Source organism: Aspergillus ruber, assembly GCF_000600275.1.
Source record: "Aspergillus ruber CBS 135680 unplaced genomic scaffold scaffold00051, whole genome shotgun sequence".
Classification (NCBI taxonomy): Eukaryota; Fungi; Ascomycota; class Eurotiomycetes; order Eurotiales; family Aspergillaceae; genus Aspergillus; species Aspergillus ruber.
In genome coordinates this window covers 27,369-53,413 of record NW_024467347.1, presented here as the reverse complement: position 1 = coordinate 53,413, position 26,045 = coordinate 27,369, and the positions used below count along the sequence as shown (strand labels likewise).

The 26,045-nt window shown below is 50.4% G+C and overlaps 8 protein-coding genes across 8 annotated transcripts; 3 read left to right on the top strand and 5 right to left on the bottom strand.

Annotated features, from left to right (window-relative positions):
• Window positions 1-2,511: 2,511 nt before the first annotated feature.
• EURHEDRAFT_467369 (peroxisomal copper amine oxidase) lies at window positions 2,512-4,687 on the bottom strand (the record flags this gene model as incomplete). The annotated part of the gene is made up of 3 exons (XM_040785174.1): window positions 2,512-2,879; window positions 2,933-4,183; window positions 4,234-4,687. The coding sequence occupies 3 exons, from the start codon at window positions 4,685-4,687 to the stop codon at window positions 2,512-2,514; spliced, it is 2,073 nt and encodes a 690-aa protein (XP_040634049.1).
• Window positions 4,688-4,891: 204 nt separating this feature from the next.
• EURHEDRAFT_309656 (uncharacterized protein) lies at window positions 4,892-5,367 on the bottom strand. The gene has a single exon (XM_040778303.1). It carries the CDS (start codon window positions 5,277-5,279, stop codon window positions 4,980-4,982), a length of 300 nt encoding a protein of 99 aa, XP_040634048.1. The 5' UTR covers window positions 5,280-5,367; the 3' UTR covers window positions 4,892-4,979.
• On the bottom strand, window positions 5,030-7,168 carry EURHEDRAFT_417510 (CCR4-NOT core DEDD family RNase subunit POP2). The gene is made up of 2 exons (XM_040783217.1): window positions 6,499-7,168; window positions 5,030-6,433 (listed from the first exon to the last, which is right to left on the bottom strand). Exons 1-2 carry the CDS (start codon window positions 7,066-7,068, stop codon window positions 5,456-5,458), a joined length of 1,548 nt encoding a protein of 515 aa, XP_040634047.1. The 5' UTR covers window positions 7,069-7,168; the 3' UTR covers window positions 5,030-5,455.
• Window positions 7,169-7,278: 110 nt separating this feature from the next.
• On the top strand, window positions 7,279-8,017 carry EURHEDRAFT_417509 (NADH dehydrogenase [ubiquinone] 1 beta subcomplex subunit 3). The gene is made up of 2 exons (XM_040783216.1): window positions 7,279-7,501; window positions 7,610-8,017. Exons 1-2 carry the CDS (start codon window positions 7,410-7,412, stop codon window positions 7,764-7,766), a joined length of 249 nt encoding a protein of 82 aa, XP_040634046.1. The 5' UTR covers window positions 7,279-7,409; the 3' UTR covers window positions 7,767-8,017.
• Window positions 8,018-8,182: 165 nt separating this feature from the next.
• On the bottom strand, window positions 8,183-12,142 carry EURHEDRAFT_519220 (acetyl-CoA synthetase-like protein; the record flags this gene model as incomplete). The annotated part of the gene is made up of 6 exons (XM_040786764.1): window positions 8,183-9,788; window positions 10,188-10,513; window positions 10,570-11,058; window positions 11,108-11,380; window positions 11,433-11,810; window positions 11,867-12,142. The coding sequence occupies 6 exons, from the start codon at window positions 12,140-12,142 to the stop codon at window positions 8,183-8,185; spliced, it is 3,348 nt and encodes a 1,115-aa protein (XP_040634045.1).
• Window positions 12,143-13,642: 1,500 nt separating this feature from the next.
• Window positions 13,643-16,079, top strand: EURHEDRAFT_382041 (uncharacterized protein; the record flags this gene model as incomplete). Its single annotated transcript, XM_040779489.1, has 9 exons — window positions 13,643-13,739; window positions 13,798-13,886; window positions 13,939-14,087; window positions 14,134-14,258; window positions 14,303-15,181; window positions 15,229-15,266; window positions 15,315-15,500; window positions 15,548-15,901; window positions 15,945-16,079. The coding sequence occupies 9 exons, from the start codon at window positions 13,643-13,645 to the stop codon at window positions 16,077-16,079; spliced, it is 2,052 nt and encodes a 683-aa protein (XP_040634044.1).
• A 1,043-nt stretch (window positions 16,080-17,122) lies between these two features.
• On the top strand, window positions 17,123-22,498 carry EURHEDRAFT_382040 (putative Rho guanyl nucleotide exchange factor; the record flags this gene model as incomplete). Its single annotated transcript, XM_040779488.1, has 2 exons — window positions 17,123-21,454; window positions 21,500-22,498. The coding sequence occupies 2 exons, from the start codon at window positions 17,123-17,125 to the stop codon at window positions 22,496-22,498; spliced, it is 5,331 nt and encodes a 1,776-aa protein (XP_040634043.1).
• Window positions 22,499-25,160: 2,662 nt separating this feature from the next.
• On the bottom strand, window positions 25,161-26,031 carry EURHEDRAFT_467409 (uncharacterized protein; the record flags this gene model as incomplete). The annotated part of the gene is made up of 3 exons (XM_040785177.1): window positions 25,161-25,397; window positions 25,467-25,737; window positions 25,787-26,031. The coding sequence occupies 3 exons, from the start codon at window positions 26,029-26,031 to the stop codon at window positions 25,161-25,163; spliced, it is 753 nt and encodes a 250-aa protein (XP_040634042.1).
• Window positions 26,032-26,045: the final 14 nt, after the last annotated feature.

The following is a 26,045-nucleotide window of genomic DNA, read 5'->3' as shown; positions in this document are numbered from 1 at the left end:
AGTCACGATCTGTAAATAATACCACATTGGTATGCTATTGATCGATTGATTGTTCAACTGGGCTAGAGTGTTTCCTATTCTAATTGCATACTCGAAACCTGCCAGATACTTTAACTAAAACAATATTGTTGCCGATTCAATATCATGGACTACTTGTTGTAGGCCAGAGGTCTTTCAAGTCGCCGCAGTACCATATGTTAGGGTTTTGCAAGGTAATGGGTGGGGAGAGGCTGCGCCACGTTTCATGACTTCCTTTGCTTGGAATGCCGTGCCATGCATTGAATCATAAGGCTGTCCGCAAGACTGTGATGGAAATTATCAATTCTTCCCTGAAATCGTTCCAATTTATTGACAGTCTAGTTAAATAATTATATCGTCCACCTTGTCATTCAAATGCAAACTGGGAAGATTGCGCTGGCCAGTTATCTTGATACCGTTAAGGCTATGGTATCGACTGAATGTTCTTGTGGACGTGGCCTCCAAGATACACACCATGTTCTCCTCCACTGTAGGAACCAGGCAGGGCCCTGGATGCACCATCTTACACAGGGGTCAAGGCGGGAGCTGGATTACCGGGCCTACCTTACACGGCCAGACCTGGTACCGAAGGCAGTGCTCTCAACAGGGTCAGGCTATTCGTAAAGACAGTGTAACCACCAATCCATGCACTCTCATCTTTTGCAAATAGTATCACCATGCCTCTAAACAGCCCAACTTGAGGACGATATTGGTATAAGAAGTAAGAGTTGCACAAAAAAAACTACCATATCCCAGAAACGAAAACCCAATCGCAATATCCTGATCACCGCGTTAACTCACCTCCATCTCAAGCAGCGAAGCCATACCATGAAGTCTCAAATCCCAGCAAGACGGACGGTTTCAAAACTAGAACGCCGTGGTGGTATATGCTAGTAGACCTGGAGCGGCAGTCACAGGATACGGCCCATTAAGATTATATAGGAGCCCATTTAATGGCGTCCAATATATACGGCTAAGCCCAATCATGGGCCGCCTTTCATGAGCTAGATTCTTCTGTCAATACATTCCAAAAGCTCATAGGTGTCCATAATTTAGGGGAAAAAAACACCACAACGGCCATTATGCGCTGGATGTGGCGAAGAGTGATCACAGTCCTATACACGGCGGCGAACTTGTTCATCAGGTTGTAGGTCATTTTATGTCACGACCTGCATATTCTACTGAGACAAATCTGTAGATTCTTCGTTCTTCAGCTAAAAGCTGTAGGAAACTTTGGAGGACTTAGGTAGTACGTCAATACGGAAATCGGGGACTTTAACAACAAGCGGCCAGAATTCAATTCGAAAACATCAACCTTTCAGCACGATACAAATCAAACAAGTAATGCTTCTAACAGCCTTTCAAAACGGGTTGTGGAAGCGCTCGCGCTGCTATACGGACCGTTTCGCTTAATTGGATTAACATGGGTTCGGGTGTCAGGTGGATTGTCATGTCGATGTATCATAGGGGTATAGTAAACCAGCGAATTTTGTCGGAACATACAAGGCTCCACTGCCGAGAATGCCTTCATGTGTACACTTGCTCCCCCGAGAGCCAAACATGATGACTATTTCGGAACAAGGAACAAGGAGCCCTCCGAAACGACCAATAACTTGACGATCTCTCCCGGGATAGACAGCTTTTAATGTCGATTTATTGGAGCAAACGGGAAAGACAATCTGCTACAAGTGTTGACATATTTGGATCGAATAAGAGGCCGCTCCCGTGCCTTTGAAGACCGAATAGCTCTATCGAATATCAATGAGTAATAGCAATATCCACTCCTTTTCAGAATACATCGTAGTTAGACAAGCGAGACACTGAACCTACCATCATCCACAGGTAATTCCCAAGACCCAGCATTTATTTCCAGTCAAGGAAAGTGTTCCCACAATTTATATCCAGGCACAAGGCCAGGAAAGCATGTCGCGGGCCACTCCACTCAATCTCCCTCGTATTTCTAGACCTAGTCAGTAAAATCTGCAGTCTGATACACAAAACCTCGGCTTCTTTTGTATCTCAAGAGCCGATGATTATAAAGATTGGCGGTTTTATAATAAGAGGTGCGTATTTGGGACGTGAAAGTCATAGAAGAGACTTGGCCCTAGTACATATCACGCGAGTATAGGGAACATTATAATTGCGTCTGTGATATCGGGACTATATGAGTCGCTTGGAGGGAAAATATGTATAGCGTATGGAAAGACGGAGATGTTTAAGTGCCCAAAGAAGAAAATAGGGGGAATAAGAGTCAAGTAAGTAAGAAAAAGGATGATTGATCATGAAAGAGAGGTGAGGGGTTGCAGTCACTATTCCATATTCTGTATGCTTTTAGGGCTACCCAGAATTCCACATCAAACAAAGTAATACTCCGCCACACCATTCCAAAGCAGATGAATCACTTTAAGGATGCGTAATGCGTAAGTCGTCGAGAAGAAAAGCAACAAAGAAGTAACACATAGGACCGATAATAAATCCTCCAGCCCAAAGCCCCTAAACCAACACACTACTTCCATCACTCCCCTTTTTCCCTGCACAGCCACAACCCTCAATCCCCTTCGCAGCCTGCGATGGCGTCCTTACAAAACTAGGCGGTACATCCAACGCCGGATTCTTCGTGAAGAAGTTTCTCGGTCTGAGTAATACGGTCATCGGCTCGGCGGGCATGATCGGGAAATCTTCAGGCGATGGGAAGTGAGTAAGGCCGAAGGTGTGCCAGAGGACAATATCGGTATTGTCGATTGAGTTGCTGGGGCCGGATGTGGTTTCGGCTTCTTCGATCCAGGCGGGGAGGCCAGCGGAGGGGTCGCCAGAGGTTTGGGGGACGTGCCGACCGGCAGGGTAGAGTTGTTCGTCGTTGTCTGTGTGTACTTGTTAGTAAGAATTTTCTTGTTTTTGGGAGGGGAGGACTTACATTTAGTGACGTGCACGGCATGTCTGGCGAATCCAGCTCTCTTCCAAGCCACACCACCCGGCTTGGGGAGGAACGGCGGAACCTCGCGGCTAACCAGCTTATAGCACACGGGTTTCTTGCTGTACTCGTTCAACTTGTTCGTATTGGCAATTTCCCACGTGCGTCCGGTATTACCGTCATAATCCGACATTGCCTCGCGCGGCGTTGTATACTTTGTCTTCTTTGCAAAGAAAGCATTGCCGTATTTGTTCTCTGCGCTGCCAACTTCACCAGGACCCCGCGTTGCATCGACCTGAAACACTGTGTTATTCGGTCCGTCAATGTTGGGATCCACACGCAGACAGAAGAGGTGCTGGTGATTGTGCGCATTGACACCGGGGTACACCTCTGTTCCCCAGCCGTTTGTGTTCTCGCCTGGGTTCAGTGAGTACGTATTCAGAATGCCAGTCAGCTTAATATCAAGCTGTACAGTGCCATCCTGGTGGAAAATCCAGTACACGCAGTACTCGTAGTTCGCAGCCGTGAAGATATGCGAGATAATCAACTTTCGTCCACGGGTGACAACCATCGACTCATCACGGAAATCGGTATGCTTGAAGAGGATACCAGCGTCTTCTTCGTGGATGCAAATGGCATTCTTGATAACCGTGCTTGCACCGGCTTTATTCACAAACGCCGCATCCATGTAGTGGATCGCGCCCTTGCAATCGCAGCCTAGGGAGAGACTGTTGGTCATATATCCGCCGCCATACTCTCCAAGATCAAACGCATGCTTCCGTTGGTGAGGATGTTCCGGGTTTCCGTATGGAACAACCATTTCCGCGAGAGACAGACGGTAGAACACTGGACGGACAGTCCCCTTGTCGTTGAACGTGATGTTGTTGAGCACGATGCCTTCGCGATAGTTGAAGCCAACGTGAATGTTCCAGTTTTGCCAATCGATAATTCGATTGTTGATTGTGAAAGAGACACCCTCGGGCTGCGTGATGTGGATTGGCTTCAAGTCTTTCCGGAAACCACCTTCCTGTTCGATGGCCTCGGGATGGTAACTGTTCGGAGGGGCCTTGCTCAGCGGTCGTCGGACAGACGGGATATCAATGTGAATGATCTCCTTTGTCTGGGCATTGTAGATTGGACAAAAGTCAAGCGGGTACGTATATTGCGACTCATCGACGCTAGGCCGGTAGTACATCAACGCCTGCTGCAGTCGGATCCCGGTCCCGAAACGCTCATCGTATCCAATCGTCCACGCTACATTCAATTAGAATCCTAACCCCCCTTGGAGAAGAAAATAAACTCACGATCACAATAGACTTTCCCCATATCCTCCCTCGGGATTCCAAGTATCCCACACTGCTCAATAACCTTCTCATCCTTTCTTGCAATATGCTCCACCTCCTGCAAATCCTCCATCGTAATCAACGGCTGCACACCCTTTGTATTAACCCAGCTCACAAGCCTCTTCTCCCCCAAGTCCACAACCCCATCATACACCTTCCCACTGCCATCAATAGCAACGACGTCAGCTGCTCGCATTGGTCGAGCCGCTGTGGAGGGTGTCTCGAGCCAGGCCATCATGTCGGCCTTGCGGGGCTCGTAGAGGCTGACGGCGTTGAAATTGAGGTTGCCATGCTCAGACCGGATGACGGAGACTGCAGTATCGATTTCGGTGGTGCTGAGGGGGTCGAAGGGGTGTGGAACGGGGGTTGTCGCGGTGACTTGGTGGGCGAGTTGTTGGATGCGGTCGAGAACCATTGTGTCTGTTTTCTTTTTCTAGTATGTGACAATGGAAGAGAAGATGCCGAAGTCGCATATTGGACAATGGGGTATTTATATTTACCCCTCCCCTCCTCATCCATGGCTGGATGTACATACAGGCATATCAGTGATAGTAGATAATACCCGGATCGCTTCTCCATATCGGGTATAGCGTGCGTGTCGCATCACATGTTCCAATACGGTAACTGGACTTTGTACTGCATACCGGGGTATATGACAGTGCTGCCGGGTTGAATAGCCCGATGGTCTCACTGCCCACTAGGAAATATTATCTAGATTCAACCCGAGCGGGGATAGTCGTATCATGATAATAATAAACCGCCTGCGTACGACCGATAATACTCCGTGCATACCTATCAACATTCAACAGTAGAAACAATTCATTGCCAGCCCTAAGAACTAACACCGTACACCCCCTCCATGAACACCTACCTGTCCAAGGCAAGCCAATGGCATGACCCCATGGCCCCATGGACGAAGGGACGAACCAGATACCGAGACACGGAACGGTAACAAAAATGCAGAAAGGAAATGACAAGATCAGCACAATGTGCCGCGCTATGTACATGCATCAGATCGTATGGATTCCACGTTTCCCAACCAGTCATCGTGGCTAACAGAAGATCAAATGACGACAATCACCCCAAAAGGAGACAGGATGAAAATAATTGGAGAACAAAGGAAGAAAAGAAACATTAACTCCTCCCACCGGATCCAAACCCAGAATACGTGAACAATGCTTGCCTACGACTTGGCCGCTTGGAAAGCTCCCATGAGTCCACCCCCTGGAGTCAAGGCACCCATACCGAGACTATGGTGCTGAGGTGTGTGCGCATTAGGTGTGCTAGGCGTCCCGGTGGCTGTGTAGATGGTGGCTCCGTTTAGGTTTGGCGTTTGGTGAGGTCCCATGTGGTACGTAAACGCAGGCATCTGGCCGTTCAGACCCCAGATCTGGCCTGAGTACTTGTTCTCGTCAATGCTACCATTGAAGACGATCTGGCGCATCTTCCAGTAAATTTCTCCGGTGACGAGAGAATCCGACCCGGCCTGGTGGGCGATGCCAACCCGTTTAACACCCAGTTCATCGGCAATATCTTGGAGGCCGGACTTCTGGCCGAGGTTCGTAAGGATCTGAGCGGCAACGGGTGTTAAAGGCGTGTCGTTTACGGCTTGATTGCGACCGGCGTGCTTCATTAGGTATTTAATGTCGTACAACGAGGGGAAGAATATGTTAAGGAGTTTGTGGAAATCCTCCTCCTTGTCCGGAAGGGGGTTGCAAAGCATAATCTTCATCAGGTAGCCAAAGTCGTAACCGGAATGGAACGAGATCCAGTGGGCGTCCTCCAGCAAAACCAGACCCGAGCTGATAAGCAATGCTCCGAACTCGAAAGGATCAATCCCGTTCTTGTCGTGTGTGGCAAAGTCGATGCCAGCCTTGGCGAGCATGGCCGTCGACTCCTGTGCGTACATATCATCCTCCAATGAGAACTTAAAGTTGAATTGCCACGTGCACGGAGCAGGCACCAAGTTGTTCCCATACGGATGTCCATTGGGATCTGTCGCGTTGGGCGGAGGAACCTCACCCTCCGCGGAGAAAAGCGTGATACCCAGCTGGATCATCTTTAACAAATCGACGTTACATCGAAGGGTCTGGTAGTGGTAGTCCGCTTTGTTCGTAAAGGCACCGATAGGACGAGCGACGATTCCGGGGAACTCAGTATCCTGCAATCACCATCAAATCAATATCGAAATCGCCGTACACATAGTCGCAGTCACCGACAACCTACCATACTAATGTACGGATACTTCTCAACCAAATGCCTCAGCACAGCCATCTCCTGCGCCAAATTATGCTTCCACACATCCCGTATCCGCGTCTTAACCGCCGCCCCAGCCTTATTTTCCAATGCCAACCGCCCATCATGCCCCTGATGTAACTGCTGCTGCTGCATCTGCGCCCCCCTCGCAAACCCCATCTGCGCCGCATGGCTAGCCAACCCAGTCCCCCCACCATCACCACCAGCTCCAGCTCCACCCACTGCAGCGGCCGCCGCCGCACCCGCAAATCCACCGACAGACATGCCGTTTGTGATGCCCGCGGCGCCGGACAGAGTGAACGGGTTGATGTTGGTGTTTGGGTTTGCCGCTGCGAAGCCCGGGTGACCGCCTAGAGAGGGAGGGGGGAGAGCGGAGTTGGCGGACGGGGGGTGAGCTGCGGGGTGATGTTGAGATTGCTGCTGCTGCTGTTGTTGTTGTTGCTGTTGTTGCTGCTGGTGCTGGAGATGGGCTTGTTGGAGTTGTTGGGCGTAGGGGGCGCTTAGGCCTGAGGGCCCGTATCTGCCGACGGGAGGGGGCATGGTTGTGATGTTGTGGTGTGTTGTGTGATCAGTTCGAACATCTGATTAATAGATAGAAGGGGTCGCGATCTCGTAGAGATACAAATTAGCCAGACAGCTTGTGGGAAGAGACGAGGTTCCGGCACCAAAAGGCGGACAAGCCTATATTCGCTGTATCAGGTTTAGCGCGCCAAGCCCGTTCTCACTCAACTTCCGTAGCTTCACTTCGCCGTTTATTCCTAGGATCCTGTATACCTCTATTGTCGCAATTGCTGCCGGAACGCGTGAGGATCGCAGTTTCTGTCCTTCTTCTCTCACCTATCTCTTAACACAACACAAACTACCGCACCCACACCGCAACCATGGCCAACCCCACCGGCTTCGACATCAGCGAATTCAAGCGCGCCGCCTCCCCCCGCTCCGTCTACGCCAAAAGAGACCCCTGGGCTCGCAAGTACGTCCCTTCCCCTGCTCCTCGTTTCCACAGCTTTAATCCCTCCCATGCTCCAACCCCAAATCATCCGAAGACAGTCTAAATACAAGCTAATGCTAACAAATACAGCGAAATCTGGAGATACACCGGCCCGTTCAGCCGATTCAACCGCTTCAAGGGGCTTTTCCCGGGATTTGGGATTGCGAGCGTTGCGTTTGCGGGATACTGTGCTTATGAGCATTTCTTTTTGAAGGATGAGCATCATCATGGGGAGGGCCACCACTAGATGCAGCACCGAAAAGTTGAGGTGTAGAACGGAATACAAAACAAACCGGAACCGGATGGGCTAGATTAGATTGACCGACATGTGGAGGAGATTAATACCCTAGATTGAATGATAATCTCTCGTGGACTCAGCCCGGGATGGTGTGGACTGCACATCTTGTCTGGACTCCAGGGTAGAGAGGCTTATCCGCTACAGACGGCGCTTGGGTGATTGATTTGTCGGGTGTATATAGTGTATTATGTTTGCATGAATTTTTTTTTTTTTTTTTTTTTTTTTTTTTTTTTTTTTCAATTTACTACAGCCTAGTGTATGGCCGAGATACTCGTAGCGATAACATAAGTGTAAGCATAATTCATTCGCATATGGTTGGTCCATCACATCTATAACAAATAATAATATAAACTCAGCATAACTGTTTATTCTTCAAAAATCAATGCAACCCCATCATCCCCAGCAGTAACAATCCTCTTCCCATCACCCCCCTGCACAAAGCCCATAATTCCCCCACTCTGCTCTCCCTCCGTATTCTCCATCAAGCCAGCATGACCCTTCCACTCATTCAACAACCCCTGTCCAGCAGCGGCAGTACCACCGCGCGCATCCCACCGTCTCACAACACCGTCCAGCCCAACAGTCGTAAGCAGCCACGAACGCGACTGGCCCGTTGCAGCAGATACAAGCGGCGAAGGACGGCCGAGCGGTTGGCCCGTGGCCTGGGCGGAACCGGGTGTCCGGCTCTGCAGAAACTCAACCTTGACGACGGCGGTGGCCTCGTGAGCTTCTTTGATGTGGCGACGGACGGCGAAGCGGTGGGCTGTGTCGAAGAGGGCGATGGTTCCGTCGACGGAGCCCGCGGCGAGGAAGTTCAGTGGCGGGGAGGAGAAGGAGAGGGTTTCGATACCGTCTGTCTGGGCTTGCAGAGAGGCGAGGAGAGTGCCTGCCGCGGAAGCACCGGTCGAGGACTGCGGAGTGGAAGCTTTGGTCTTGGCCTTGGACGACGACGCAGCAGCAGGAGATGACGGGAGACGCGGAAGACCAACGACCTTGATATGACCTTCAGCACCACCAACAGCTGCAAACGCACCAGACGGCGCAACAGCAACAGAGTACAACCCCCCGTCAACAGCAAATCGCTGGTCCTCAGGTGTCAACCCAACAACCGCACTGCTACCAGGCGAGTACGAAATCCCAACCGCAGCCGCAGCCCCAAACACATCATACACATAAAACGTCCCATCCTCCGAAACTGTCGCCAAAAGCTTCCCATCCGGCGTCCAAGCACCAGCTGTACAAGCCATGGTATGCATGAAAAATGACTGCACAATTGCAACCGGCTGCGCCGCATCCTCAACATCAACCCTAAACACCCACACACTCCCATCATTCGCTCCAAACGCAACAACATTCTTCTTCTCCTCATCCCCCTCCTCACAGGGACACACAGCAACCCAGTTAATCTCCTCTACCTCCTGCGCTTCCGCAACAAACTCCCACCCCGTCCCACTTCTACCCGCAGAACTATCCCGCCACGCACGCAGTTTCCCGTCCAACCCCGCCGTAACCACATACTCGCCCTTCGGCTCCGTAAACGCAACCGCATTCACTGTATCACTATGCCCGTCTAGCTTCGCAAGCGGTTCAAGACCTTTCCTCTCCGCACGCGGCTGCGGATCAGACTCATAACTCGCAGGTAGCACGGGCCGTTCCTGCGTCGGCGTAGAATCAAAAATAAACGCACTATCATCACCCGAACCCGTAATCACGATGTTATTGTGGACTGGGTGCTGGGCGATGCAGAAGAGGGAGTCTTTGTGGTGGTCGAAGTGCGCGAGGGAATCGTTTTGGAGGACGATTTCTTGAGGCTCGAAGTCCATATTTTGGTCGCCTTCGTTGTCTTGGTCTTCGCCTTCATCGTCGGACTCCATAGGGTGGTCTTCATCGCGTTCGACGATTTCTTCGGCGTCTTCGGCTTGGAGGTAGGCGTCTTCTTCTTCGTGGTGGTCGTTGACGGACATGATGAAACTTTTTTGAGGGTAATGCTAAATTGGGTGTAGGGGGTGTGGTTTTGGTTATTTGTGTTTGGCTCTGTTTTCTGAGATTTCCTGTTCCTAAATATATACAAACAGAAATAATAGAGATAATACACAAGATGTAAGTGAGTGAGAGGCTATAGAAAAAATCAATACTCCGCTTAGAAATTCATTCTCCCCGCGGAGCAAACACTGCAAACATGCCACCAAATAAACAGTACAACTGCTCTTTTTCTACTTTACTCGCAAAATGCTGTAGAAAATATCTTGAATCGTCTAATTATATCCAAATCAATAAAACTATCTACAAGGCACATGCCAAAGTCAAAAGTGCACATGAAAACAACCAGTGTATATCTCGAAACAGCAAACCAGAAGCAAAGAAATCTACAGTTTAGGGCCGCTCCTCCTGAGAGCTTCCTTCTCCTGGTCCCTAAGCAGTCTCCGCAGAATCTTCCCACTAGGACTCTTGGGAATAGCTTCGACGAACCGGATACCGCCCTTGAGCCACTTGTGTCGAGCCTTGTGCTCCTCGACGTGCTTCTTGATCGCCTGAGTGGTTGCTGCATCGTCGGGACCAGCTTCAGCAGACTTGACGACGATGGCCTTGGGGACTTCGCCTGCTGCGTCGTCGGGAATGGCGACAACGGCGCAGTCGCCGACGGCAGGGTGGGTGAGGATGTGGGCTTCGAGTTCGGCGGGGGCAACTTGCAGGCCCTGTAGACGATTAGTTGCTGTTCTACCTCATTATTGATCCGATGGTAGGTACATACCTTGACCTTGATCAACTCCTTTATGCGGTCGACAATGAAGATGTGCTCGGACTTGGTCTCCGGGCTCTGGCGGACGACGGCTTCGTCACCAGTGTGCATCCATCCGTCACGGAAGGTCTCCTTGGTGGCCTTGTCGTTGTTCAGATAGCCTAAGACGACACTGGGGCTGCGGACGACCAATTCACCAGGTGTATCATAGGATGTGATTTCCTGGCCTTCGGGAGACAAGATGCGAACTTCCGCGCCGGGCATTAAGCAGCCAGATGAGCCCACCAGGAAGTCCTTGGGGTGAGTGGAGCAGACAACAGTCGATGTCTCTGTGAGACCGTATGCTTGCTTGATAGTCACGCTGGGGTAGAGCTTGAGGTATTCATCAACCGTTTCCGGGCCCAGTGGTGCTGCCCCGGTGTACAAGCTTGAAACAGAGCTCAGGTCAAACTTGGCACACTGGTCCTTGTTCCGAAGCATATTGATGATGATTGGAGGAACCTGCGAATGGATTAGCATCTTCTCTTGTCGCATCTAGGACCGTACATACCACAAAGAGACAAGATATCTTGAAGTTTTGGATAGATTCGAGGTATGACTTCATCTCAAACTTGGGCAGCACAACAGTCTGGTCACCACGGTAGGCGCCAGTATGGCAAGTCGCCACCAGCGCATAAATGTGGCTCTGAGGGAGAAGACCAAGCGAAACATCGGTGTAGAGCGGCTTCCCAGCGGGGGTGATAGATTGGCGGTATTTCTTCTCATACGACGTGAGTTGAATAACGTTGGCGATGACATTCCGGTGAGAAATCATAACACCTTTCTATTATAGTTGTCAGTTTTTGTCCTTTTGACCATGGCTTCATGCGACATACAGGCAAACCAGAAGTACCACTAGAGTAGCAAAGGAAAGCCGTCCGACGAGCAGCCTCTCCAGCCTTCCAATTCAACTTCTCAACCTTGGGTAGAGATTTGCCCGCCTCCTCAATCTGAGCTAATGTCTTGTATCCAGAAGGCGCCTTTGAGTGGCCCATCTGTGGCGGCAAGTCGATCAGGTAGATCTTGTCCTTCGGGAAATTGGCCAACGACGCAGCCTCGAGAGCTGTGGAGAGGAGAGGAGTAGACGTAAACAGGGCCTTGGGCTTTGCATCCTGCAATTGGTACTTCAATTCAGGGCCCGAGTAAACGGCGTTAGCGGGGGTCACCAGACCACCCAACTGGTGGACAGCCCAGGACAGAGGCAGGGTATCGATCTGTCGCAAAATACGATTAGCTCGGTTCTTTTTCCAGGATTGTCGCAGAAACATACCGTATTGTAACAGAAAATACCCAACACCTTATCCCATTCCGAGCCCTCATTAGGCTTCCAGCCCAGCTCCTTCGCCAATCCCCGAGCCAAATGCTCGACCCGGTCCACGACCTGCGATGCGGAGTACGACTTGCCTGTGAAACCGCAGGTAAAAGGGTCGCGGGCCTGGTTCAGGGGATACCGGCCATAGGATTCATTGAGCATGAGCTCGCTGACTGGGATATTGTCCGGGACTTCAGGGAGCTTGGGGGCCCAAGCGGGAGGTGTAAAGACCATATTGGCGGTGCGGAGATTTATTGACGGAGATTAAAAGGTACGAAATAAAGTATCGGCGCTAATGGAAAAATTGGGCAAAATCAACAACTGAAATATATGTAGATTGTTTCGAAGAATAAGATGAAGGAAGCATAAGAGAAGAGGAAGAAATGAGGAGGAGAAAAGCAAGTTGGGGATCTTCGGCAGATGCGATGCGGGGAATCGTCTTTATATGGCCGGGAAGAAATCGCGGTTACGGGGGGGTTATTTGCTGGCTCCATTTTAAAAGCGCCTGTACTCTTGTCATTGCCAGTGGCCCGCCATCAGTTCCGCGGCCATTTCAAAACGATGACCCCCGAAACAGCCCTCGGCCAGGCTGCGGATTGCGGAAAAGCCTGAAATAGCCGAGGGCGTTTTTTGAGTTAATGTCCCTGCACTCCACCGTCCCCACACAACCTTAAGTACTTGTACATACTTACGTACAAGTAATATGTCTCTTGGGTAGAGAACGGGTTCCATGGAAGAAGGAGCAAGGGAAAGCCGATGCGGATGTCCCTGAGGCCCATAATGTCCCCATACACGGCCGAGATTTGTTTCTTTTAGCTCAGGAGAACGCCACTCGGTTACCCGAGGATTCGGAGTTGGGTGCTGAGTCGTCATAAGCGCCAACTCAATTATGCAGGGTTTCTTTGTCTTTCTGCGGCACTAATGTACTATCTCAATGCTTTCACGACGCGATGTTTGCTGTATGCATGATGTTCTACATTAATTGCATACTCCGGAGTATAACTACGGGTAAAGAGGGGGGAAACGTCGCCTGCAACAGGTACGGCGTCCGTAGAAGGAAGGCGGTCACCCCGCAAAGCCTGACAATGCATTTTGGCAAACATGGCAAACAGTACAAGCATTGCATCATCATCCAAAAGGCGTAAGTTAGTGGAAGAAATTTCCTCAAACAGCGATTCTTAGGTTCCAGAAGGATCCTCAGAGTATTAAGTGACTGTAGTAGAAGACTCGATCATATGGTTCGTCCGTTCGCGAACGGTTCCAGAAGTGATCCATTGCAGCCGCATTTGTAGATATATATATTTGCACCTTGGAGCACCAAACAATGCTCTCAAGCAACAATGAAAAATAATATCAAGTAATATTAGCAATAACTCGAGCTATCTTATTGTACCAGCTACTATGTATCTCTTATCAACAAGCATTGTGCAATTCAAAGGTTGAATGCTCGCTTTCCCTTTTCGGATTAGAGAACGTGATCAACAGTCACGAGACCCTCACCTTCTCAACTTCCTGAAGCCACCTGTATCATCGTACTCTTGTTGTTTTATCCTCTCATCCACGTTGCTTGATCAATCGTGACTGAGAACAGTCTATATATCCACATGAAATGATGCCATCTTGAGCGACCTTTTGCTGCTCGTTTCGTCTCTTATATTCCCAGGCTTCGTCAGAAGAGAGGCCATATCTACTAGCCCTTCTAACCCACTACTTCCGTAAAGCGGCTATAGAGATATGGCAAGGCCAGCCAGGAAGCCGCGCAGTCCATCTGGTCCATCTGGGCCTATTAAAGCGGGTGGTCGTGTAACCAGAGCCCGAAAGGCCGCTCCTAGTATGCCAGTCAATCACTCTAAATAATAATTGGACACAAACGTGCTAATCTGTGAAAGATTCACCCATCAGAATACAAGCAGCAGAAATAGCTGTCGACCTTGAATCTGCGCCACCAGTTGATGGCGAGCCACCAGCGTGGGCTGAGGTTGGTCACTCCGACCTACTTCAGCATGGTATTGGTAATTGATAAACATCAGACTAGACCTGAGCTATGTGATGCACTTCCTTGGTTTCGGTCAGTTCAAGGCGGGGTATATCATAGTGGTGGTTTTTGCTGGGGCTTTCTCGTGGATGCTGATTGCGGCATACGTTCTTATATCGGTGAGGAAGTCATCATTACTCGAGTGTAAGTATACCGTCTTTGGCTTATAGCTTCCGTCTAACCCTACTAGTGGCGGTGGATGTACCAAAGATGCAGACGGAAACTTGGTTCTCCTCAAAGACCAAGACGAAAGTTGTTTCATAACCAGCATTATAAATAGCAAGGAACATAATGTCCCGGTCGGTATAATTATAGGTAAGACATCTTCACAAGCGAAGTAGAGACTGCTGACGTTGTAGGGAACCGTAACGTTCTTCTAGGCAAAAAGCTTCCCCATCGATACAACGTGATGGCCTACTTTCGCGTGACGGATATCTGGTTTGAGAGAGTTGGTGGAAAAGCTGGAGGAAAGGTACGCTTCGAAAAGATTGACCTCGAGAACAAAAGCTGGTGGGCAGAAAAAGATTCCCCACCACCATCGCCCATTGAGCAACGGGTGAACATCAAGCCTGAGAGGGTGCAGTGCTTGGAGTGCTCCAAATTCAGCACACGCATATATAACGAAGGTTGGATGTGCCTTCAACCATCTTGTAAATCCTTCTGGACCATTGATGGCTCAGTTCCCCCGGTGTGTCTTACCTTTCATCCGGACCTCCTTAATTATCGGGCAGGCCCGGACCTAAGTTTACAACCACACTACAGTTTGGTCCCCGACCTGCTGGCTACGATAAACGAGCATGAAGGTGATACCAGCGCCTCACGGATAGCTTGGAGAGGAATTGTATGTCCCCAATGCTCCAAGTGCATATCACGCAGATTCTGGAGAGGCTGGAAATGCACAGATGATGTTACTACTGGACCAGACTGCAATGCTTGCTCATTTGAGAAGACGATGAATATTCAACCTGTCTCTTTACGCTCAGTTATAGATGATTTCGAGCTGGGCCCAATCAAACGAGCCCTTTTCTTCGATCGCAAGTTCATGACTCCAGAAGTCGACGATTCTTCATTACGCCCATATCGAAAGCTCACTTATCGTATACCGGGTGTAGGGTCTGTCACCCATTTTGTCTCGAATAAGGCCATTAACAATCGCACAAACGGACCCAACGACCTATTCCACCAGCTTCAGGCTTCTGACCTAGGGCTGCGACGATATCCTTTACAGCAAAGTGTCGGTGAGTCCACTTCGCTCTCACATTGGTATTGAGCTGACGCTTTAGAGTGCCTGGGACGCTTACTGCACACTTTGCTGTTAACTTTGTGAGTTGCAAATGCTGTATGCTATTAAAATAGCCACTGATTGAATAGGGAATGCCGTATAAATACGTGGTTTCCGTGGACTCTAAAGGTTTTAGTGAGGCACCTGATGAGATCTTACGAGCATTGGGCCGTTTGAGTTGGGCAACCGAGAAAGCGGTTGTAGACACGGCCGATTCATACTTTCTACCAAACGAGCTGCTCATGTTGGGCTACTTTGAGGACATGAAAATCGGTGTAGGTCCTTTGACTCTCCGGAAAGTGCACGTCGCTGACTTGTTCAGTATCATGATGATGGGGAATCGTCACTCGGCCCTACAATCTCTACGCTTTCATTGGGCGCAACGGCCACTATGTACATTCGGATGAAGTACAAACACTACCATGGTTTTAGTAAAGCCAGAAAGCTTCTCGAGGATGACCCCGTTTTGCAAGGTTGCCAGTTTGAGAGTGAACGACGGACACTCAAGGAGCAATTCGAAACCGGGGAAATTACGAAGGACGGCTACGATACCTTGCGTCGAGCGGCCCTACTCAAGCATAGCAGAAATGGAGAAGCGTCTCCAACTATCAAGCTGACGTTGAATCATGGCGACTTGGTCGTGATGCATGGTGAAAACCTTCAAAAGTACTACGAGGTATGTGCCATTGCTCTGTATATTGCTTTTGCTGACCGTCTAGCATTCGGTTGTTCCCGACAAGAAACTGCGATTTGCCTTGACAGCACGATATATCAAGCCCGATCACGTCGACGAGCAAGAGTTGAAGAAGGGAGAATTCACGTTGTTGCCGGACCAAATCTATGACGGGAAATAATCTATCTCAAACACCATGACTGGCCTATTTATACTGACTCCCACGCAACGCCGGCTGATCTCAGTTACTCTGACGATACCTCGGGAGTATTTCCCGGCTGGTTAAGGGATCTCTATGTTTTCTTTTTTCTGATACTTTTCTAATAATATATCACGATTTTATGCAGATGGTGGATCTCCGGCACATTTTATTGCGGCTATGATGGCTATTTTCTATTGCTATTTTGTCAATGGCTGGCATCATATGCACCCTGGTACCGAAGAGCGGGCAGCAGCAGGATACGAGTCAATGGTGGGGAGTATCCCCTTGGCAGCGTGGGAGAGGAATTGCAGTGAGAATTGACATGCTTATCCTGTCCGCCTATAGAAACGGCCAAGGAAGGGGGAAGGCGCGATGCTCGACTTTGAGACGCAGTTACATGGCAAGACAATTGAAAACAAGAACACGGAATAGTGACAAGGGAGACCAGGCAATTCACATGGGTCACTGGTTCGTATTCTGCCCGACGCAGTGGACATATGTACCGGTACCTGGGTGTGGCGGTGATTATGGTGTGTCAACAAGTACTAGTACTTGCATAGCTATAGCACCCTTGGTATAGTGAGATTGAATGCTCCATCTCTGTTCAATAAATACTGTAACAGCCACACCACCGTTGTCCCGCTCTGCTGGATCCGCGTCATTTCTGTGCACAGCCGCGTGTGGAGGAGACGGACTACAGAAGAGAACATCGTCCTGTCTCTTGTTATCCCTCCCTTTCTCTCCCCCTCCCTCTCTCTTCTGTGTGTTGACGACCTCCGCATGAGGCTCTTCCTCGTCCAGTTATTGTGGTATCTTTATTCGGTCCTTATCTTTTTAACTATCTCCAGTGAAGTGTCTATTCTCGACACGCACGCACAACACACACCCGAGCCCGATCCTCTGTAGGGCGACCGGGAAAAGCCCACGCAGTTCTCCCCTCAATCGCCCTCATCCCTCGTTCTTTTCGCCATTCCTACCTCTACTCCTTTCCATTCCGATTGCGCTGGATTTAATAAGCGACCATGTCGTATTCGAGTGGCCGCCAGGCCGCCTCTCCGAGTCGCTACGAACTCTATACCTCCCAACAGACCCAACCACCCCCGCTTCAACGAATGCCCAGTTACGACGCCGGAGACGACGCTGGCTTCTTCAACTCGCCCCGTCTACAATCCTCGCGGACAATGGATTGGGAGACAAGATATGGCGGAGGTGTTAATGGTGAAACACAGGGTGCCGATGACTGGGAGGACCGGTATGGAGCAGGGACCTCCCCTCGAACCTCTCACGGCCGGAATCTATCGCAGGGCTCGTCTCGATATCAGTATGCGCCATCCATCTCGACCTCGCGCCCTTACAATCCCCAAGAATTTGCCCTCCCACCGACCCCGTCGCAGTTCGGATTCAACAACGTAAACTACTCGAGCTCGGGCACGCTCTACACAGGCAGCAATGCTGGTGGTCACCAGCCGTACAATCCAGCAGCATACCAGCCAGGCAGTCTCGCTGGGTATGGGGGTTCGCAGAATGTCCAACGCCAGCCTAGTACTATCGCATCACCCTACGCACAGACTCCCTCGACTCCGCTATCCTTCGGGTTCCCTTCTCAGCAAATACCGCCCCCGCCGCCTCCCCGCGGGCCAGACCATCCCTATGGAAGCCGTCCGTCATATTCGGCTGGTTCAGCTGATGGTTTATATGGGTCGGGTACTGCAGCGCCATCGCAACTGGCCTACAGCACAACCTCCGCGTCTCCGGTCTCCAGTAGCACTGCTTATGCCTCGAGAGATTCTATTACTGCGACTAGTCTAGGCTCAATATCATCGCGTTCATACTCCCGTGGATCGCAAGGAGCCGGCTACGTACCACAATCCCCTCGTCGCACCGCACCGACCACCTACAACGAACTACCTCCAGAGCCTCCAGCGCATTCCACCCCAACCGATGATATATTTGCAAAACGGCCCAGCTTCTCTCGTCCCGCTTCCGGGCGGTCCCTGCCAACACCGCCAGGACAGCAATCGCCCCGTCGGACAGATACCTTGACACGGCATCCACAGTCCCGTCCTTTGCCCGGTCCCCCAGTGGAGACGGATCTCGATGCAGCGCCGGCCCCTCTGGCTGGTACAAGTGGAATAGGTGGTTTTCATGCTGGACCAGAAGAGGAGATGAACTATGATGACTTGATGAAGGAGGTTGAGGCTGCTGTGATGGACGGGCGGATTGGCTTGGCGGGACGACATAATGCAGGAGAGTCGCGTCCTGGACATCCACAGCCGATTGAGGAAGAGGTTGATGAGACGCTTATCGCATCGCCCCAGCATGCTTCTGATGACAGGCACGCCAATGGCAACATGGCCACGGGAACGGGACAATACGTGAACTACGATGCATACAGTGACGAGAGTGATGCGGAAGCCGCGGCCGGATTGGCAATGTTACAAATGGCGGAGGAGGAAGAACGAGCGGAGGAGAGTCGCCTACGTGACCGGACACGACGGGAGACGAATGATTCGATATTCAGTGCGTATGCAGCTCATTACTCAGACCGAGCGCCTTCGCCGCATGACGATCATTATGCGCGCTATGACGATGGTAACACGCCCCAAATGCACTATGGACATGACGAGTATTACGATGTACCTGAATATGTCGATGAAGCAGACTATCACGACAGGGTTGCGGCAGGGGTTTCGGGATCATATCGAGAGTCCGAGATTTCCGCTGATGAGCATGGTGATTACTCTGACGATTATGAATATCAGTCCATGCCCATTGAACCTCGCTACTCGATCAACCATGCTCGTGTGGACGCTGGCGGGACTGGCGGCCTTGCAGAGCCTGGTGATTTTACTCGCCGCATGAGCTTTGACTATGGCGATGAAGGTGATGTCGCTTTGTCTCAAGGTGCTGATGTCTATCGCTCAGGTAGCGAGAGTTCGGATAGAGGAGACCATAGGGAATTCTTCTTCCATCCTGGAATGCGGCCACTGCCGCCTGCGCCTGTTGAGCCAATGGACAACGCCACTGTGGCTCCGCATCTGATGCCGGCAGGAACATACCGTCACCAAGAGCCAATTGACCCGCCCAGCCGTACGCAGTTAACGCAGGTTTACACCCCAGACTCGTACGAACCGGCGATGCCCAGCCCGACGCAGGTCCCGCGCTCGACTTCCCTATCAACCCACCCCATCGGGCCCCGCACCGATCCTCCCATCCGATCCAAGACCGACGCAGATCGCATCAAATATAAGCAGCAGCAGGAACTGGTCCGCCAGTCACAGATTGGCGGTCTCCGCGCCGACGCCTTCTCCCAAGACGCTGACCCCGCGCTACTCGATCTCCCTACGATCCCCGCAGCCCGACGCAAGAAGTTCAACCCGGCCAAGTTGTCGTCTGACCATTTCAAGCGATGCGCAGAGCCTTGGGCACTTAGTGCAGTTGTTGCGTGGATTCGGGAGATGAGCGAGGGTGAGATGGATCTGAAGGAACATGCCATCGTGGATGCGTTTGTGGCGCTTTTCACACACAAGGTTCCGACAATGAACATTGCTGATGCGGAGACACTGGCGGCTCGTGTGATCAAGAACATGTTAGCGGAGGAGGCGTTGATTAAGGACGAGGAGTGGGTGAAATTCGGCAATGGGACGCTCTCCGGTGTATTGTTCCAGATCACAGGAACAGGATGCTACTCGTCGCGATTGCACGAGCAGGAGTCCGAAGTGTTTGGCCGTTGTTACTCGCACCACTGCATGCGGACGCTGAAGAAGGTCAACCTGAAGGCTCAGATGATGGAGCCTCAAAAGAAGGTCGAGGACTGGGTGACGTTTTACAAAGTTCCCAAAGAAGTCTGGGAGTCATATCCGAAGAAGGAGGTCGACCGCCAGAATAACCTTCACGAGATTGTCACCACGGAAGATGCGTATATCGGACAATTAGATATTCTGCGGGAACTGTACCGCGACCAATTAGCAGCCATGCAACCATCCATCATTACGCCGAAGCGACTGAATAAGTTCCTAACCGATGTTTTTGGACGAGTCGATAGCGTGAAACGCGCCAACGAGGACTTCCTTCTTGCGCAACTAAAATACCGGCAGAAAGAACAGGGCCCGTTCATCGTTGGTTTCAGCGATATCTTCCGCGAATGGATCCGCAAGGCCAAGGCAACGTACATCGAGTATGCGGGGACTTTCCCGTACGCCAATTTCCTGGTCCGCAGGGAGTCAGAACGGAATGTGCATTTCAGACAGTTCCTGAACCAGGCGCGTGATCATAAATCGTCGCATCGGTTGTCGTGGGATACGTACCTCAAAGCTCCGATCACGAGGATTCAGCGGTATACGCTGTTGCTCTCGACGATATATAAGAATACAGTTAAGGATTCGGAGGAGAAGTCGAATCTTGCGCAGGCTATGGAGGAGATTAAGCAAGTTGCACTGGAGTGTGATAACAAGGTCGGGGAAATGAGCAAGAAGGTTGATCTTGTTGAGCTGTCCACCAAGCTACAACTCAGACCAGAGATGAAGAAAGAGGTAGAATTGAACCTCGAACACCTAGGTCGCGAAATTATCTTCCGGGGTGACCTGCAGCGACCAGGAACGAGAACCCGATTCCTCGTCGATACGCATGCCATTCTGTTCGACCATTATTTTGTCTTGGCGAAGAGCGTCACGGCCCGTGATTCATCTAGGACAGCCAAGTTCGAGTATTTCGATATCTCTAAGCTGCCTATTCCAATGGACCTGCTTGTTCTCGAAAGTACCAATGACGATCCAGTCGTGAAGTCGTCTGTTCGTGGCGTTTCGACAGTCACTCCTCCACATGCTGCGCGCTCGGGTGCAATGGGACCGAATCCTTTAGCACATACCAACAGCACGAATTCCCTCGTCCCGAGTACAGTCCTTGAAAGTCCAAAGGACGACAAGATTCTCTACCCTTTTAAGATAAAGCACCTTGGTAAGAACGGGGCGTACACGCTGTACGCCTTTTCCGCGCAAAGCCGCGCAGAATGGTGCGAGATGATCACCGAAGCGAAAACGAAACATGCTGCTGCGCTGTATGCCCAGAATGCAGAGCCGTTCCGGCTGCGCGTGTTGGCGGATACTGCATTCGCGAACTCTGACCATCACGGGGGATCGAAGAGTGTGACTATCGAGGGCACACCGCTGGACCGCGCGATCAAATCCGTGGAGGAGAAATATGCTGGTCCTGGACCTAGGCCGCTGCCGATTTGCAAAACCAATGTCAACTGTGCTACTGTCTTCCAGCAACCGCCCGGACGGATGATGTGTGCTATTGGAACGGACAATGGGGTTTACGTATCGGAGTATAATGATCCCCGTGGTTGGGTTAGGGTATGTTCACCTCACCCTTTTGCTAAGTGAAAACTAACAAAGTAGGCCATCCCCATCGGGCGAGTCACTCAAATCGCCGTATTCGAAGAATTCAACGCCTTCCTCGTTATCTCCGACCGCTCCCTAGTAGCCTACCACCTCGATGTCGTCTGCCCCTCATCCGGCATCTCCCAACCTTCCAGCGAATCCGCCCGCCGCGCCCCCCAGAAACTCTCTGGCCGCGAAGTCGGCTTCTTTGCCGCGGGCCGCATGAAAGACCGCCTGCTAATCATGTACAAGAAACGCGACGGTCTCTCCTCCACCTTCAAAGTCCTCGAGCCCGTCCTCCAGAAATCATCCTCCTCTAAACACCGCTTCTTCACGCACATCCACACCCGCCGCTCACAGACGGAGTTCTTCCGCGAATACGACGAGTTCTATATCCCCACCGAGTCTTACGCTATCAACATGTTCCACTCCTCCCTCGCCATCTCGACACAGCGCGGTATCGAAATCTTAACCATTGACAAGAAGCAAACCTGGTCCGTGCCAGACTTCCACTCCGAACAACCAGATACACAGGCCTATCTCTCCTCCATCGCACAACGCATCAGTAACCTCCGCCCACTCGGCATGTTCCGTCTCTCGGACTCCGAGTTCCTAGTCGCATACAACGAATGCGCGGTCTACGTCAACAAACACGGCGACGTGAGTAGAAGCGTCGTTATGGAATTTGTCGGTCGCGCACATACAGCATGCCTCTACGGTAAATTTCTAATTCTCTTCAACGAGGATTTTGTTGAAGTTCGTAACGCAATGAACGGCCGTCTCCGGCAAGTGATCCCAGGCCACAACGTCGTCTGCCTTGACGACGGTAGTTCATTGCCAGGGTCCGGACAGGGAATGGGGATGGGAATTCCGGCTGCAGGACTGGGTAGTGGGTTGATGATTGGTGCATCGGGAGCAATGATGGGTCATACGGTTAAGATATGCATGCAGCATCCTGAGTATGAGAGGGGGCAGCTTGTGTTAGAGTTGGTGGAGAATGAAGGACAGAAGGATTAATCCCCTTCTCTGGGCTTGGGTTGCGTTGCCTTCTTTTCTGGAGCTTGGTGCTGTTTCTTCTCATTTTTGTCTATTTATGAAGGCCTGGTGCTCGTTGTTTTATGTTGACTCTTTTTGGAAAATACCCCGCTGCATCTTGTATCTTGTCTTGCATACTGCATACTGCATATCTGCATACTAGTACATATAAATATACACCTATACAGTTCTGAATTTCTCGAACCGTCATACCTTTCTTCTTCCGGATGCTGCCGCTTTAGCGAGGACGCTCAGCGCCTGGCTCAATGCATAGTTTCTGTATAAAAATAGGTATATAGTCGGCCTGAGTAGCTAGAAAGACGTATGATAGATTGCTAAGCACTCTCAGTCAGTATCACTCTGCTCCATATCAGCCTCGTGCAGTCTGGATAACCTACACCCGGCCTTTCTCCTCTCTGCCAACACCTTTGAAAAAAAAAAAAAAAAAGAGAAGAGAAATAGAGCGAGCAGCATACATATAAGGATGGGCCTTATAGTACAAGAATTAGAGCCACCCCTGGAAAGGGCATACATTTTATTTACCTCTTCTCCTACCAATTCCCCCCTTCAAAAACTACAAATCACACGATAGCATAAGATCTCTTGCTGGTCTCTGCAAGATGTTGTTTTCCCTTCAGAACCTGCTTTCATGCTCCTGATATTGTTCACTAATCATGGGAAAAAGATCCTTCCGGAAAATTGACAACTTGAGCTTCTACGGATCTGCTGTTTCACTACAATAAATGAACATTATCTATCGAGCTCAAGGCCCTTGCTGCCTCGATGGCCGGCTCGAGAAATAATTGCCATTCAAGCGGATTTGTAGAACCAAGTCCTGCTTCTGATGAGAACAATGTTGCCGATTCATTTGCCTTTTAGCAGTTACATGGCAAATGATCCCTTGGCTATTTTACTTCCTATGCGAGGTGCATAGTAGACTATGGAATTTTTAGACTTCTTATCCGTTCTCTGCTTTTTGCCTATCAATAGTATAGATTGAAGCCGTCCCAAGTACTCTGCCAATATTTGCAAGATCCGGAAAGGCCAAGTTGATGAAGCTCTCAACATCATCTCACTTATGTGATCAGTGTAGTGTGATGGAATTTCTAATAACGAATTTGCAGTACACCACTCTGGCTAACATCCTGGCAGTTAACAGTGGCTTGCAAATACCTGAAAGTGTTCTCTCTACATGTTTTCACTCTGCCTCGTTATAGGCATGATCATAAGCATCAATTTTGGATTGAAGGTTTTTTGGGGCATCTTTAACGCTCTTTGGCGATCTTAGGTCGCATAAGATCCCCTGGTGGAGTTGGACGAGAAGAAACCTCTCTGGCGTTAGTTCAATTCAGTGTTACGGAAAAGGGGAATATATATACTACAAGCAGCTTGTACAGTTTCCTGCTTTATGACATCTTGCAGTTCACTGCTCTGCCGCGGACATTATGGTGATCTCTGCACGTTTCCAATATATTTGTATGTCATGGGGTAGAACATTGTCTCAACTTTCGTAACGAGGCGTGAAGTTGCAAGAAATTTGGCATCACTACTTTCTAAGATTTTAAAAAGTTCTTCTAGGAATATTGTTGAGCAGAAACTCCATATTCATCTAGAGCATCGATGATGAAAGCCTTAGAAAAGGATAGGAGAGCGAACAGTAAGGCCGTGACAATTCCCGCCTGGAAGTCTTGATTTATGTTCCTCGTGATGCTTAGAAAAAGCCGCGATGGAACTGCCTCAGAGAGGAAGGGCGTGGAAGCTGAAAGGGAGAATGTGGGTTGCAGAGGAATTGAGTTGTAGTGTTGCAACCTCTGCGGGCTCGATTGCCCTCCTTATACTTGCTCTCGGCCCATCAAGCCCACATTTCCGCCTTCCTTATCAGCAAAAGCGACGGGATAAATTCCTCTCGTTCTCAAGATCCCGTGAGTCTGCTGATGTTTCCATCTTCATCTACTAGTGATGCCTGGAGGCCGAGATTTAGTGCCCTGCGTCAATCACATCTGGGCATTGCAGCTCCAAGCCTCGCATGTCGGACACGCTGAAATGAAAAGGATGCGGCAATTTTGCTACTGGCTGGTAAACAAAGCGAGGACACATGAACAAACTGATACTGCTGGGGTCGAAAGACGGCTGTGGAGAGCGAAAGACGCAACCCAGTTCATCCAGGCATCACCAACACGCTGCAAGCCAGACCTGGTAGTTGGATAACCAGAAGTTGCCTTTCTCATGTAGATTATTGAGAGCCAGGCTGAAGAAACAAGCATGAGATTATGAGATAAGAGACCACAGTAGAGGACTCAGAAGTCCTCAAGGGAAAGCTCAAATAGGATGGCATGGCCGGAAGCAACAACCAAAAACTCAAAAGCCGCTGATCAGTTGGCAGCCAACGCGTGAGGGGGCCCATAGCTGCAACAGTAGGCAGCAGCGCAGCATCAGGGGTGGCATGGATAGCTCAATTTCCAACGAAGTGATAGCAACAAGGTTTCAACTTTTCAAGCAACTCTTCCTCACTTTCAACAGGTTGTGTAGTATTTTAAGATACCCGGTCTAGTTGTAATTATAATGCCAGCCCATGCCCACTTCTTTGTTTTTTATGTACGATAACATCTTTCCATCATCTATTGATCTTGCTAGACCACGCAAATCATAATTGATCATCCCCTCCATCCCGATGCACAATTTTGGCTACTCCATGCGTCTTGAGTCCAGCAGCCACATAGACAATGGTCGCAATCAACTCGGGCAGGAAGCCCAGAATAACCCGGATGGCCAGGGACCCAGTGGTCGGGTTGAGATAGGGCTTCCGTGTGGACAATGTTACAAGACTGTAGAAGACGCGAATTCCAAGGAGGACAAGCGAAAAGGCAATAGACCAGAGGAGCTGTTACTCAGTTAGCAGGAAACCTTACAGAATCAAAGAAATGAAGGAGAAAAGAAGAGGGGAACATACCACCGTCCCAGCCCGCGCACGATCCACGCTCCTGGCCCTGGGAGCCGCGAATGAAAGGCCCGTCCAACCCACCAGGATTGCCCACGAAACCACCAAGATGGACATACCGGCTTTCACGAGATTTTCATTCTTTTCGATGGGTTGTTCGTGGTGCTGGAGTTTGGACGACCCAGCGGCCGTGAGGGCAACGCCGGTGACGACGGGGATGTGATAGAGGAGAGCGAAAGCCCATTCGACTTTTTGGTCGACATTCTGGAGGCGGTAAGTTCTCCTGTTACTGTTAGCATACTACTACCCCTGTGGAGAAGGGAAGGGCTCACGCTTCATGTAGGATACCAGCCGCCGCAAGGAGAATTGGAGACAATCCCACGTTGGAGATGATACTGGCGGCAGGGCTAGAATCATTAACGGCCATACCACCTCCGATAATTCGGAGAGTGCAAAAGAGAGCTAGGAAGAGCCATCCAAGGAGACCGTGTAGGCCGTGTCGGACGATGAGGAAGAGAACGGGGATGATGAGGACGGCGTAAAAGGCGCATTCAGCAGCAGAGAGAGAGTTGGTCATGGTGCAGTTTTATT

Coding starts and splice junctions, on each gene's coding strand:
- EURHEDRAFT_417510 (XM_040783217.1), bottom strand. CDS start 7,068: ATGCCCCCTCCCGTCGGCAGATACGGGCCCTCAGGCCTAAGCGCCCCC. Junction 6,434..6,498: donor AGTATCCGTACATTAGTATG/GTAGGTTGTCGG, acceptor TGGTGATTGCAG/GATACTGAGTTCCCCGGAAT.
- EURHEDRAFT_309656 (XM_040778303.1), bottom strand. CDS start 5,279: ATGTACATAGCGCGGCACATTGTGCTGATCTTGTCATTTCCTTTCTGC.
- EURHEDRAFT_417509 (XM_040783216.1), top strand. CDS start 7,410: ATGGCCAACCCCACCGGCTTCGACATCAGCGAATTCAAGCGCGCCGCC. Junction 7,502..7,609: donor AGAGACCCCTGGGCTCGCAA/GTACGTCCCTTC, acceptor TAACAAATACAG/CGAAATCTGGAGATACACCG.